The 15,000-nt window shown below is 41.6% G+C and overlaps 1 protein-coding gene across 1 annotated transcript in view; it reads left to right on the forward strand.

Annotated features, from left to right (window-relative positions):
* LOC132851000 (segment polarity protein dishevelled homolog DVL-3) overlaps positions 1 to 15,000 on the forward strand; it is a 44,243-nt gene that overhangs the window by 28,154 nt on the left and 1,089 nt on the right. The window contains exons 4-15 of the mRNA XM_060877533.1: positions 1 to 127; positions 2,776 to 2,911; positions 4,000 to 4,093; positions 4,244 to 4,313; positions 7,296 to 7,435; positions 7,669 to 7,745; positions 7,844 to 7,911; positions 8,027 to 8,176; positions 9,485 to 9,616; positions 10,410 to 10,577; positions 10,687 to 10,920; positions 12,778 to 15,000. The exon at positions 1 to 127 is cut by the window's left edge and continues 10 nt beyond it; the exon at positions 12,778 to 15,000 is cut by the window's right edge and continues 1,089 nt beyond it. Coding sequence (XP_060733516.1) covers positions 1 to 127; positions 2,776 to 2,911; positions 4,000 to 4,093; positions 4,244 to 4,313; positions 7,296 to 7,435; positions 7,669 to 7,745; positions 7,844 to 7,911; positions 8,027 to 8,176; positions 9,485 to 9,616; positions 10,410 to 10,577; positions 10,687 to 10,920; positions 12,778 to 13,106 — 1,725 coding nt within the window. The 3' untranslated portion in view covers positions 13,107 to 15,000. The remainder of the gene's footprint in view (positions 128 to 2,775; positions 2,912 to 3,999; positions 4,094 to 4,243; positions 4,314 to 7,295; positions 7,436 to 7,668; positions 7,746 to 7,843; positions 7,912 to 8,026; positions 8,177 to 9,484; positions 9,617 to 10,409; positions 10,578 to 10,686; positions 10,921 to 12,777) is intronic.

A 15,000-nucleotide genomic window follows, 5' to 3' on the forward strand; every position in this document is an offset into this window, starting at 1 on the left:
GCAGGCAGTCAGGACAACCTGGACAACGATACGGAGGCTGAGGTCGGCACTTCAGCACGGAGAGACAAAGAGCGGGACAGAGATAGAGAACGAGAGAGACCACGCAGGAAAGACGCCCATGATCATGGTGCGATTGGTTTCCTGTCTGGAGCTTTTTAACTACTGACTAAAGATTTCTCTCTTTCCAAACCCGATTCCCCACCGAACAGTTCCACTCGGGAACAAATCAATTCATTTAAAAGCTGTTTGTGTAGTGTGCTTGTGCGTATGTGTGTGCGTGCATGTGTGTGTGTATGTGTGTGTAGTGTGTGTGTTGTGCATGTGTGTGTGCCTGTAGTATGGTTGTGTGTGGTAGGTAGAGTGTGATGTGTGTGCTATGTAATGTGTGTGTGTTGTGTATGTGGGGTGTGCGTGTATGTGTGCCTGTAGTATGGTTGTGTGTGGTATGTAGTGTGCGTGTGTGTTGTGTGTGTAGTGTGCTTGTGTGTATGTGTGTGTGTGTGTAGTGTGTGTGTTGTGCATGTGCATGCCTGTGCCTGTAGTATGGTTGTGTGTGGTATGTAGTGTGCGTGTGTGTTGTGTGTGCGTGTGTGTGCAGTGTGTGTGTAGTGTGTGTGTGTTGTGCATGTGCATGTGTGTGCCTGTAGTATGGTTGTGTGTGGTCTGTAGTGTGCGTGTGTGTTGTGTGTGTAGTGTGCTTGTGTGTATGTGTGTGCAGTGTGTGTGTGCAGTGTGTGTGTGCAGTAAGTGTGTGTAGTGTGTGTGTGTGTTGTGCATGTGCGTGTGTGTGCCTGTAGTAAGGCTGTGTGTGGTATGTAGTGTGCATGTGTGTAGTGTGTGTGTAGTGTGTGGTATGTAGTGTGTAGTGTGTGTGTGTGTGTGTGTGTGTGTGCATGTGTGTGGTGTGTGTGTGTGTTTGTGTAGTGTGTGTGTGCATGTGTGTAGTGTGTGTGTGTTTGTGTAGTGTGTGTGTGTGCATGTGTGTGTGTGTTTGTGTAGTGTGTGTGTTTGTGTAGTGTGTGTGTGTGTGCATGTGTGTGTAGTGTGTGTGTGTGCATGTGTGTAGTGTGTTTGTGTAGTGTGTGTGTGCATGTGTGTAGTGTGTGTGTGCATGTGTGTAGTGTGTGTGTTTGTGTAGTGTATGTGTGTAGTGTGTGTGTGTTTGTGTAGTGTGTAGTGTGTGTGTGTGCATGTGTGTGTAGTGTGTGTGTGTGCATGTGTGTAGTGTGTTTGTGTAGTGTGTGTGTGCATGTGTGTATTGTGTGTGTGCATGTGTGTAGTGTGTGTGTTTGTGTAGTGTGTGTGCATGTGTGTAGTGTGTGTGTGTTTGTGTAGTGTGTGTGTGTGTGCATGTGTGTAGTGTGAACAATCACATTTGATGGAAAATGCTCATGGGGCTGCAACATTTCTGTTTTATTCTGTGAACTAGTAAACACAAGATACACTAAACATGACTTTAAACTCAGATGTATATAAAATACAGAGGTGCAGACATTCACTAAACACCTTCTCATGCACACAAACACAGCCGATACGTTCATCAAGTGATCACAGACACACACAAGCACAGAACACACAACACCACAATTCTTTTTTATTATCTTGGTATCTAAATCTCACTGTACGATAAGGAGTCTCACCTCTTCTGTGACCCACGTCGTTCCTCTGACACACGGGACACTTTACTTCCTGAACAAGTGCAGACCCGAGTACGAGTTGTGTTGACGTTCATGTTAACAGTGACACAGTTCCAGGGAACTCACACCACCTCCTACAGGGAGTCTCGGGTTCAGTACCACAGTGTGCTTCCTGGTCCAAGTGACAGCTTTCACATTAACAATTTGTCATACAAACATACGTGCTTTGTTTCAGACTAAACTGCCAGTGTGAAAGCCCTCTTATATGTACAGTATGTGTACATATAATATAATATATATATTTGATCTTTTCTTCAAATTTGACCAGACTGTTATCTTACAGTAGAAGTCACTTATCTGTATGTCTCCAGATGTGAAATATGTCCATATCTGGTCAGAATGGAAAGGCTCCTTCAGGCTTCTTCAGGCTCTTTCAGGCTCCATTGGGCTCTTTCAGGCTCCTTTAGGCGCCTTCAGGCTCTTTCAGGGTCTTTTAGGCTCCTTCAGGTTCCTTCAGGCTCCTTTAGGCTCTTTCAGGCTCCTACAGGCTCTTTCATGCTCCTTTAGGCTCTTTCATGCTCCTTCAGGATCTTTTAGGCTCCTTCAGGCTCCTTTAGGTTCCTTCAGGCTCCTTCAGGTTCTGTCAGGCTCCTTCAGGCTCCTTCAGGCTCTTTCAGGCTCTTTCATGCTCCTTTAGGCTCTTTCATGCTCCTTCAGGATCTTTTAGGCTCCTTCAGGTTCCATCAGGCTCCTTCAGGCTCTTTCAGGATCTTTTAGGCTCCTTCAGGTTCCTTCAGGCACCTTCAATATCCTTTAACTCTCACCTTTAAGCTCCTTTAAGCTCTTTTATGCTCCTTCAGGCTCCTTCAGGCTTTTTCAGGATCTTTTAGGCTCCTTTGGGTTCCTTCAGGTTCCTTTAGGCTCCTGCAGGATCCTTTGAGCTTCTTTCAGGCTCCTTTAGGCTCCTTCAGGCTCTTTTAGGCTCCTTTAGGCTCTTTCAGGCTCCTTCAGGCTCTTTCAGGCTCCATCAGGCTTTTTCAGGCTCCTTCAGGCTCTTTTAGGACCTTTAGGCTCTTTCAGGCTTGCTCTCTTTCCTCCACCTGATTGTGTTGTCTTTATGTGTGTGTTTTTGCTGCAGGAGGCAGGCTGAATGGTCACTCGCGACCTGAACGCAGGCCCGAGATTGCGGGTTACGAGACCTCCTCCACGCTCATGAGCAGTGAACTGGACACAACCAGCTTCTTCGACTCAGAGGAGGATGACTCGACCAGCCGGTGAGAGATTACACGTGCCATGCTTCTGAAAACAAACCACAGTAAATAATCTGGTGTCACGGTCATTATGATATGAACATATATTGAACATCTCAGAAAGATACGTGGTAAGAAAGAGTAAAACTAGGGATTCTACGACACCAGCCAGCCAATAGAACATGACACTATGTATATGACATAAACCTGTTGTACATTGCTGTTCTAATCTGAACAGACAATGCAAAGTGACAGTAATCTGAACAGACAGATTTGGAGAGTTAAACCAAACAACACTTGAGCACTTCACTTTGGCGTGCATTGAGACCTGAGATTCCTTTCATCTGCCTTTGTGGGACTATTTAGCATGTAAACACCATAACATTTTAAACATTATACTCAACAGTTTTAGTTTATTCCTAGCAGCACATGGCAGTATACAGCATTATAGAGCTAAATAAAAAGTTCCAGGACACCACTGATTGATGAATACTAAGGATTTCTGTTTCATTATCAGTATCGACAAGCAATAAAAATGCACAGATTAGCACGACTCGCTTTATGCGGCATCCGGCTGAAGCCTGTAACTCAAACTTTCCAAAATCTGCCTGGTGTAAAAACAAAGAAAATGCCCCTCTTACTCAGAATTCCTACACAGGATGGTCTCAACAACCTTGAGGTCAACATGTCCATGATGTCATCAACATGGCTGCACACAGCATCAACAGTAAACGAGTATAGAGTTATTCGGCACATTATATACTTTATATCAGTCAACAAACAGACGTTAGCTTGTTCAATCTGTAACGCTGACTACTCAGGAAGACACGGTTCTGTATCTCATGGATCATGGATAGTCGCCTGAAGCTTTATTCTGGCCACATTCCTACTGTATGGGTTCACTGAGGCATAAACACACAAACAATATGTGCATGACTACTCAGCAAATAGAATGGCTTTCCTTTTGTTAGTACACAGTCAATACGCAATTGAAGGATGGGTTGAAAATGTCACTTGACTTTGAGGACCAGTCAGAATGAAGAATAATAGCGTCGGGATAATACGCGTGTAGAAGCGTGTTACATGATGGATGTGATGTGATGTCACTGCAGCTTCAGCAGCTCTACAGAGCAAAGCACATCATCACGGCTCATGAGACGACATCGCCGTCGCCGAAGGAAAACCAAACCGCCGCGGATGGAAAGGGTGAGACAGTTGATACACACACACACACGCACACGAACTATCTATCAGTGTTGTCCAGATGTCTTTATCTGTGTTTCTTTGTTTATCTCTTTTTTCTTATCCTTGTTCTGTCTCTCTCTCTCTCTCTCTCTCTCTCTCTCTCTCTCGCAGTCGTCCTCCTTCAGCAGCATAACTGACTCGACTATGTCTCTGAACATCATCACTGTCACATTAAACATGGGTGAGTACCACACACATCTGTATCTGTAGCAAGATTTCCATACAGATGTTACCAAGCTCAGCCATTCACCCCGAATATTACAGATCATTTATTTGAATCCAGATGTTACACATAGAAGGGAGTACAGTGATACCTCGAGATACGAGTGCTTTGACATACGAATTTTTTGAGATACGAGCTGTGATTCGACCATATTTTTGGCTTGAGATATGAGCAAATTTTTGAGATACAAGCATCCGAGCCGACGTCGCCGAAACAAAGATCCCTACAACCACGTGTGCTCTGTTTCTACCTCCACAGCTTCCCGCGTCTCAGTCGGTTAAAGCCGCCTTTCCACTGCACACGACAAACGACGGCCGATAAACAGGAAGTCATTCATTTCCTATGGAGAGTCGCAAAGGGGCTGCATGCATCAGCATTGTTTAATGACACTTGCCTTACACATTTCCGAAACATTTTAAAAGGGAGGAAGAAGCAAACCTCCATGGACAGGTTTCTATTAAAACGACCGGCAGATGTTAGTCAAAAAGGCAAAAACAAGTGAAGAGAAAAGCGATGAAGAAAATTAAGCAAAATTAATGTAAAGAAAACCGAAATTGTAGCAATTAAGTTCAGTTAAGTTAAGAGAATTTCAGTTAAGTTTGTTAATTTTAGTGAAGTTTAGTTAAGTTCCATTTAAGTGTAAAGTAGCAATAAGAGTGTACAGTAGCGAGTAAGTGAACGAAAGTGAAAGTGTAATTCCTCCTAACTCCTCCGCTTGTTTACTCCTCCCTCAACCTCCGTGCGCATCTTCCGTTAGCACAAGTCATCTGATCTCTAAGATAAATAATACACTTTATAGTAAAACCAGTTAATTTTTTTAACATTCTCTTTTATTACTGTATTGTGTTTTATACAATATTTGTCATTTATAAATACAGGTACTGTACATTTTTCATATTCAAAATACATAAACAAAACAACTGGAGTGGAATTCTGCAAGCTGGAACGGATTAATGGGATTTCAATTCATATAAATGGGGAAAATTGTTTTGATACGGGCAAGATACGGGCAAGGTCACGGAACGAATTAAACTCGTATCTCGAGGTATTACTGTATATATATACACGTATACATATATACATATATATATATATATATATATATATATATATATATATATATATATATATATATATATATATGTATATGTATATATATATATATATGTATATATATATTTAACACAAAGTGTACCTCAGCACAGCAGCGCGAGTGACTGATTTCTGTGGTAAGCTGCGTTAATTTGGTTGCACTATAAACAATTAATATTCATGAGGTAACACATGGCTATTTAAAGTGACCGCTCCCAGTGCTTTGCCCGTCATCGCATCGGAACCGCGTTTGGAACCGAAACTTAAAAATTCCGCGCGGTTCCAGTTCCTGTTAAAAAACAGAACCGGTTCCCGACCCTGGTTTGCATGTTCTCCCCGTGCCTCGGGGGTTTCCTCCGGGTACTCCATGGTAGGTTGATTGGCATCTCTGGAAAATTGTCCGTAGTGTGTGATTGCGTGAGTGAATGAGAGTGTGTGTGCCCTGCGATGGGTTGGCACTCCGTCCAGGGTGTATCCTGCCTTGATGCCCGATGACGGCTGAGATAGGCACAGGCTCCCCGTGACCCGAGGTAGTTCGAATAAGCGGTAGAAAATGAGTGAGTGAGTGTAGTAATTAGGGTTGCAAAGGGGCGGAAAGTTTCCGGTAAATTTCCGGAAACTTTCCACGGGAACTTAATCTAGGGAATTTTGGAAAATTCCAATTTGGAAACTTTACGGGAATTTATGGAAATTTACGGGAATTTATGGGAATTTACAGGAATTTATGGGAATTATTTGAAAATATAGGGAAATTTATATAAACTATATCATATACAAACATAAATAAACATTTTGTTTGGTCATAAGCAGACATGCATGCAAGGTAATACAAATTTTAAAAATGACGTCTTGACTGATTTAATTTAATTGTAAGTAGAACTTTAATTTATTTTTTCATTAAATAACACAAAAGCATAATAAACATTATTATGCTTGTAATAAACATAATAAACTTAATAATTGTAATAAACATTATTTTATAGAGGATTTTTTTTATTTCAGGTGAGTGTGTGTGAGGGAGGGTCATCAAATTATCTGTGCATGTGGTAACACTCCTAATTTACTGCTTATTAAGAGTAAGGTAAATATTAAGTTTAGGTATTGGGTACAATTAAGAATGTAGAATAAGGTCATGCAGAATAAGGCATTAATATGTGCTTTATAAGTACTAATAAATAGCCAATATTCTATTAATATTCATGCTAATAAGCAACTAGTTAAATGACCCTAAAATAAAGTGTTACTGTGCATGTTATGGAAGAATGCAAGTACCTGCAGGGGGTTTGGCCTCAATGGCCTTCCAGTAAGCAGTGTGCTGTGTGCAAGTGACCGAGGAATGCAGGGTACAAATTCAACTTAAACTGCATTAAATCTTGTTGTTTTAAACAAAATTATGCTGCAAGATTTTTTAACTACATTTAAGTTCCTTGTTATAGGAAACTATGCATTTTTTTTTTTTTTAATTCCCAGTGTATTCCCATATATTCCCGTTATTTCCCATATATTCCCGTTAATTCCCATGGAAAGTTTCCAGGCTTGAAAATTCCCAGAATTTTGCAACCCTAGTAGTAATGGAGAATTACAATTACAATATTACTGTACTAAATTCAGACATTTGCTTCATCGTTTATTCCAAATAATCTGTTTACATCAATTCGATTCAATTTTATATAAGACTTAGGTTAAGTCTTTCATATCAAACTGGTTATTCAGTAATACTCTTCATCACACATTTGCTTCGTCTGTACAACTGCTAAATATTTCTGCTGTTGCTGCCTTTTTTCAGTTGGTTATCTTTGCTTACTTTATATCCTTATCCTCTGCTCCTCTTTTTCCTCCCCTTTATAGAGAAGTATAACTTCCTGGGAATCAGCATCGTGGGTCAGAGTAATGAGAGAGGCGACGGGGGCATCTACATCGGCTCCATCATGAAGGGTGGAGCAGTAGCAGCCGACGGACGCATCGAGCCAGGCGATATGCTGCTCCAGGTCTGTTTGGCAGAATGCTCTTATAGTATTATATATAGTATTATATATAGTTTATATATTGTTTATATACGACCCTAACAGGGCTATACAAACACTTTATATAGCTCACTCTCACTGCTTTTTTCTTTCTGTTCATAATATTATTGCATCATGCTACTTATGAATTTTGTCAAATATGTAATATTGTGTATTTGTGATTGTAATGTAAATGCATGTCTTTTGCTTTGATTTAGGTGAATGATATTAACTTTGAGAACATGAGCAATGACGATGCTGTGAGGGTTTTGAGAGAAATCGTGCACAAACCAGGGTAAGTGACATCAACACTGCAAAACAGTAGCTTTGTTAGTGACTGCATGATGAATGATGGGACGTGTGTGTGTGTGTGTGTGTGTGTGTTTTTTACAGACCTATCACACTGACTGTGGCTAAGTGTTGGGACCCAAATCCCCACAGCTGCTTTACCTTGCCTCGCAGTAAGTGCTCATAAACATATCGTACAGCGTGTCTGCTTTTCTCACTCACTCACTGTGCTGCTATGTAAGTATCCTGTCCTGTTTTCACTTTGTCACTCGATGTGTTTATGTTCAGGTGAGCCTATCCGCCCCATCGATCCTGCTGCTTGGGTGTCTCACACGGCTGCGATGACGGGGGCGTACCCTGTGTACGGCCTGAGCCCTTCTATGAGCACCATCACCTCCACCAGCTCCTCCATCACCAGCTCCATTCCTGAGACCGAACGTACGTGTATCACTTTCCCTGCTGTAGTCAGGGTTTCCGCGGGGTCATAAAAAGTCATAAATTTAACAATAAGAAATTAAGGACATAAAAACGTCCGGATTTTCCATACAAGGTCATAAAAAACATTTAGCATACAGACTTGTCGGAAGGACTTTCACAGAAACCCGTGCGAACTTCGAACATACTGTATCATACTGAGTCACTGCTTAGTTTAACTGAAATCATCCTGGCTATCACAATGGGAAAATGTACCTTTAACGATCTGTGGCTCGAAGACGGTGCAATTAGTAGCTGGCATAAGCCCGTGCTAACAATCGGTATCAAGCCTATTGCACTCTGTGTAAGAAGCCTTGAAGTCGCATGCAAAGTCGGAAAAGCATATCGTTGCTGTAAAAGGCCTGCAGCGGGTGCAGGCGATCCGTCAGTTTTGTTCGGCTCCGTCACTAACGTTACCCGGTCAAGTACAGCGCGGGATTCCGTTTCTGTCGTAATTCGTGTAGGTCATAAATTCAAATCATAATGGTCATAAAAAGGTCTTAAAAAGTCTTAAATTTGACTGATTAAACCCTGCAGAAACCCTGTGCAATACACCATGCCTGATTCATCCCCATCTTCTAGGCTGCCATTATTATCAACTTCCATTAAATAAATGCAACAAAATAAATGCCACGAAACAGTTAGACTTCCTTTATAAGTGAGTTTCCAGTACACCAGTTTTCTTTCAGTTTGCATTACAGAGACATTCGTAAATAATATTTTACGAATATTTGCTAAAATATTCCTGTTGAGTAGTGACTCAGTGTTGAAGCTGCTCATACAATACATGGTGCTTACAGTAGAGCAGATTAGATGTAAGAACAAGCAGAGAAGATGCTGGGAGGAGAAAGAACGCTGCATTAGATCATGGTGTATTGGGAGTGGGTTCGGTTGTCAAATGTGGCTCGAAGGCACGGATATATAGCGTCAGGCTGAAGTAGTTTGAGTCGTGTATCTTGGTTATCATTTTGTGAGATATCACCTTGATACAGATTATCAGAAGCATAAAAACAGCTGTAACCAGTGCTAAAATTAGTAAAGCCATTTGACCAAATTCAAAAGATCTTTAAATCACAAAAAGAATTCACAGTGATAATGACAATGATAATGATAAACAAAGGCAGTTCGGAAGTTTATGACTCACGGTGATGATTCAGACTGAACTTTATTTGTTGATAAAAGCTCAACGACTTTTGGATTTTAAGTTCCTCCCAATGACTCACCTCATCCACGTGGCTGTTGCTCTATTAACATTTTTTTTTACATTTCCAGGCTTTGATGACTTCCACTTGTCCATTCACAGCGATATGGCAACTGTCGCTAAAGCAATGGCGTCTCCAGAATCAGGGCTGGAGGTGCGAGACAGGATGTGGCTGAAAATAACCATCCCAAACGCCTTTATAGGTAAACAGCACAATCTCAGGCACCACTCTGGGGTTGAAGTAATGGGGGAAAATTTTCCGCTCTCACTTCCACGGTCTGGGTTCGATTCTTTGGCAGGGAACCAACCCAGACGCTGTTGGCTGCACAAGCCAATGCACATGCCCAGATAAAATGCACCAGGAACAGCATCCTAACAAGGAAATGATCCTAGATTGTCCTAGATTTATCTGAAAACTTCTCTGTTTTCTAAACAATAAAAAAAAACAGCACCAACTTAGATTCTGTCTGCTCAGAGAATAAAATCGATTTACTGTAAACGTTTTTTTTTTTTAGTTTCCAAAGGCTAAATTTTCCAGATGTAATAAGTAAGGAATAAAATTACAACGGCTTGCTTTTATAGGAATATAATCAGTTATGGGTTTACGTGATGCAAAGCAGAATTATTACCAAGACGATTGTGTTTTTTTTTTTTTTTGTTTTTTTTTTTAGCAACAGCGTCTCGTGAATAATTATTATTTCGCTTAAACGGCAACTTTTTTAATTTATTTATCACTGCACATCTGTTACCGTTACTTGTATTTAGTTGCTCTTACAAGTTTTGATCCGTATGTCAGATATAAACAGATATAAACCTCCAGAAAAGTCCATCAGAAGAGAGAATTCTGTAGTGCAGGAGTATAAGAGTAAACATGACCTGTGAATGAACTGAACACTGTAATGCCCCCTTATACGTATCCTTAGTTTAAACAGGAACACTCTATTAAATTGTTAAAGTGAATTGTTTATATTGTCTGTTGTTTTTCTTCTTCTCTAGGCTCAGATGTGGTGGACTGGCTGTATCATCACGTGGAAGGTTTCACAGACCGGCGTGAAGCGAGGAAGTACGCGAGCAACTTGCTGAAGGCCGGCTACATTCGCCACACCGTCAACAAAATCACCTTCTCTGAGCAGTGCTACTACATCTTTGGAGACCTCTGTGGCAGTGAGTTTTATCTCCTTTGTCTTTTTCATGGCTCTTGTTTAAATACTCCATTGCGATGCGTTATGGTTTGAATATTCTCTCTTTCTCTTTTTCTCCGTCTGTCACTCAGACATGGCTAATCTCTCCTTGCACGATAATGAGGGCTCTAGTGCATCTGACCAGGACACTCTTGCCCCATTGCCCCACCCAGGTGCTGCTCCGTGGCCCTTTGCTTTCCCCTATCAGTACCCCCTCCCTCAGCCCTTCAGTCCCCACCCAGGGCAAGATCAAGTCTACAGCTACCCAGGAGGAGGAGGAGGAGGAGGAGGAGGAGGAGGCAGCGCTGGCAGCCCACACAGCGAAGGTGAGTCTTTAAATGTAGGCAAATGCCAAATTCTGTAAATGTAAATATGTCTTGTGACTTCTCTTTCCAAAAGCCTCTGTTAGATCAATGTGATCGTTTTGACCAAACTCCAGAAACACCTTCCAGATGTCATAAAACTCAGAATCTCTCCTTTTTGACATATCTAAGTTTCTCAAGAGCCAAATTTGATTTTGAGCTTTTAGGCAATGTCTAAGTGATGGGGCAACTACCAGACTTCCATTATATAGCATGCAAACGTCTGGCTTGTAATAGACAGAGGTCTTAGATAGCCACATTGTGCTCTAATAAGGTTGGTTGTTACCAGGGGAACTATTACCACTTGTGTCCCAAATAATTTACATTTACAGCATTTGGCAGACGTTTTTATGCAGAGATACGTACATACTGTTCAAAGGTTTTTTTTTTATACACACAAACAACAAACAGGGAAGAAAGTGCTAGTTGAAGGCACAATATGACCTCGGTGTCCATCAGATGAAAGTGTAATTAGCTCTGTCAGCGAGTTTCGCTTACAGGATCCAAAATTGTGCACGAAGTGTCCAACATTTCACACGTAACAGTGTGAATAGTGCACAAGTATGCAATTTTGGAGGCACCTAAGGTGTCTTTGTCGGACAGGATGAATGTCATTCATAACATTTATATGATGCAGAGTTCTCAATGTCTCTAAGTGCATCTAAGAGCTTTTTAATGATCTGGCAACCCCAAGCTCACATAATCTACTCAGTAGTTCTACCTTAAAACACAAAGATCTACTATATAGCTATTTATTTGCTGGTTAATCGGAATAAACTGGATAGCTTGAGCTGTAAAAATCCGAAACTCATGAATTCTGTATTAATGCAGCTACCGATAAAACTCACTCCAGCTGTTGTTCTATCCATATAATGCCCACGTTATTTTCTGCTATGTTTATTAACATCTACATTGCTGTGTCAGAAGAATATAATATACTATAATTGTACATTTTATTAAACACTTATTTTTTAAAGGGTGCGTGATGTTTAAAAGCCAATGTTGACATTTGAAATCACCTAAACAAACACGCCCCTAACCCAAATGGGTGTCACCCCTGTTTTGATAGCTCCGCCCCACACATACATACGTAAGCCAGGCAACTATTATGGCGGAACCTGCTGGAGCAGCTGTCCGAGGGGATATTTTTATCAATAAATGACCTCAACGATTAATACTATGGTAATACAAATGTGTTTTTGTAGTACTGTGTGTTGTACCGTGAAAGGTTTAGCTCTGTTTCACGCAGAAGACATTCAGTTCTCTCCAGCGCTGGAAATTTGATCCTATATTAACACGGGTCCTGCTTCTTGCCTTATCGTAAGCCTTTTTTTGCTTGTCGTTTTTATCCGCCATGTCAATGTTTCAGTCGCTTTCAGCTAATGTCACACATGCGCACTGAACACTCTCTCCGCTGCATATTGACAAGACACGCCCCTTTCTGCTCATTGGCTACACGTTTGTTTTGTTTGTCGGCCCGACTCAGTTTTCTGAAGCATTTCTCAAACATCGTGCACCCCACCTTTAATATAATTATTATATATTTGGGCAGGTTCCAAATTTTTGTCTACCCAGTTTGTTCACCTGTGAGATCTTCCTTCAAGAAATCTTTTTTTTTTTTACATTAGTTAGTGTGACTCTGATTGGCAGTGGAGTGAGTAATCCTTTTTTGGTGTTGTCCTGGTCCATTTTGCTCTTTTGGCATCATCGGACTTGCAATCTCCGAACATGTTTCTGCATTTATTTCTTCCTAACACATTACTTACATTAATATTAACATGTCCTGTGCTTCCCTTTTTCCCTTTTTTCCCTCATTCATAGGGAGTCGGAGCAGCGGTTCCAACCGCAGTGGTAATAAGGCCAGTGCGTTGGAGACAAAGTCGGGCGGGAGCGGTAGTGAGACTGAGAAAAGAGAGAAAGCACCTAGTGAGCGTTCAGCAGCCCCACCTAGTGAGCACAGTATCCGCAGTGCCCACAGTGCTCTCTCTCAGCAAGGCCAAAACTCATCGTACGGACCTCCTGCAGCTGCCGCACCGGGGTCTCCACCAGGCCGAGACCTGGCCTCGGTGCCCCCTGAACTCACAGCGTCCCGCCAGTCCTTCCGCATGGCTATGGGCAACCCCAGCGAGTTCTTCGTGGATGTCATGTGATGCACTTCAGGTGACTAACGGGGGGTGACCTGACACTCGTGCGGATAGAGATTTCTGGAAAATGTGCTTGTTACCCTTGGAAGTGATAAAGGGGTAGCTGAGTGTTCTATTGCATTGTCCTTCCTGTGTCCTGTGGCTTGTACTTTCTTCAGTGAAGAAGACTGGGCTGGATGGAGCTCCCATCCCTGTGTCCTGTTGAGGAAGACTCTGCGGGACAGACGGATGAGCTCAGAGTGGCGTGAAAACTTGTGTGGTGTCCTTTTTTATGTCTCACTTTTCTGTCTGCCTTTTTCCTTTTTGCAGTTTCATAACCTCATCAAGAGCCATTTTTATCAAAGACTACAAAAGAGAGACCAGGGAGAGGGAAGATGGAAGTAGAGCCTCTCTATCTCTCTCTCTCTCTCTCTCGCTCTCCTTCCTTCTCTCTCTCTCTCGCTCTTTCTCTCTCTTGCTCGCTCTCTCTCTCTCTGTCTTTCTTTCTCTCTCTCTCGCTCTCTCTCTCTCTCTCTCTCTCTCTCTCTCTCTCTCTCTCTCTCTCTCTCTCTCTCTCTCTCTCTCTGGGGCTTTTTGACTTTAATGGATGAAGTGAAATCCGTTCATAACAATTCACATCAAAAGAAGATGCTATGATGAGAAACTATAGACGGTTGTTTTATATTCAATGTTTCTTCTTGTACCTTTTCTGTCAGTAATCATGTGAAGAGTGGGAAAGAGAGGGGGTGAAAACAATGGTGTTTTTTACAGTAGGGTCTCATTACAGTTACTAGTTCCAGTCCTTGTTCGTTTACTATATTACAAACAAATATGATCGGGTAACCCGTATATAGGAAAGATCATGTCTGCTTATGGAACACATACATTTGACACCATCATGTCTCTCTGACAGCAGCAAACTCAGGCTATGAGTGGATGTGTCTTTGCGTTTAGCTGAGCTAATGATCCGTCATCATACTAAGACAGACATCTTTATCCGTAGCATAGCTGCGAAGATGACAGTGTTCTCAGACTTGCTTTGTTAGCAAATCCGCCATTATGCTCGCTGCTTTTTTATATGAGGTAAAAACTCCTTATTTGTTCATAAATGCAGTTTTAATGATATCTACAAGAAATGTGGAAACATTTAAATGTCAATTAAAACAGTCAGTCATTTTGGTCCGAATATTAATGCTTTAATCGATACAGGGGGCGATTTGATGAGCAGAAGACGAGCAGAACACTACGTTCATGCAAACACTCATTTCATCACTGCAAGTCACCAGTCACTGTACTGTGTTGTCATCAGTGGACGTTCCTACTATCGGTTGCCATAGTAACAGTATATATATATCGGCGGGTGGCACCACTAGCATTTAAATTTTGTCTTAAATGAAACATCCTGGAGGGGGATTCGGTGTTTGTTTATAGAATTCACTAGTGTATATGGTATAGGCATCATATCATACGAGATCTTTGCCACGGATCACGTGCTCTCGACTGTCTCCTCTCCCATCGGTAGTCGCTGCACCAAATCGCTCCTAACTTTATTTGCATAAAGTGAAACTTTTCTCAAATCCTTCACGTCACACTCACGTATCGTCGCCACCTGACACAAATCAGTGAACGCAACGCAATAGAGACAACTCCTAATGCTCTACTCATTTACTTCTCATTTCTATTTCCTACTAGAGTTAGAATCACGGTTTTATCTTTTCCTGGGTTTGATTTCAATTTCCTGGTCAGTTTCTGATGTTAAAATATCAGTAAATAGTGCACATATTAGATACTACAATTGATCAGAACAGGCCACGCCGAAGCCACAAAGACCGGGATCATCGTTAGCGAACGTTTTGATTATTTTAGCAGCTTCACCGTCATTACACTACTGGTTAAAAAAACCATTCATTGGGTGTTAGTT

This window comes from Tachysurus vachellii, chromosome 9, assembly GCF_030014155.1.
Source record: "Tachysurus vachellii isolate PV-2020 chromosome 9, HZAU_Pvac_v1, whole genome shotgun sequence".
NCBI lineage: Eukaryota > Metazoa > Chordata > Actinopteri > Siluriformes > Bagridae > Tachysurus > Tachysurus vachellii.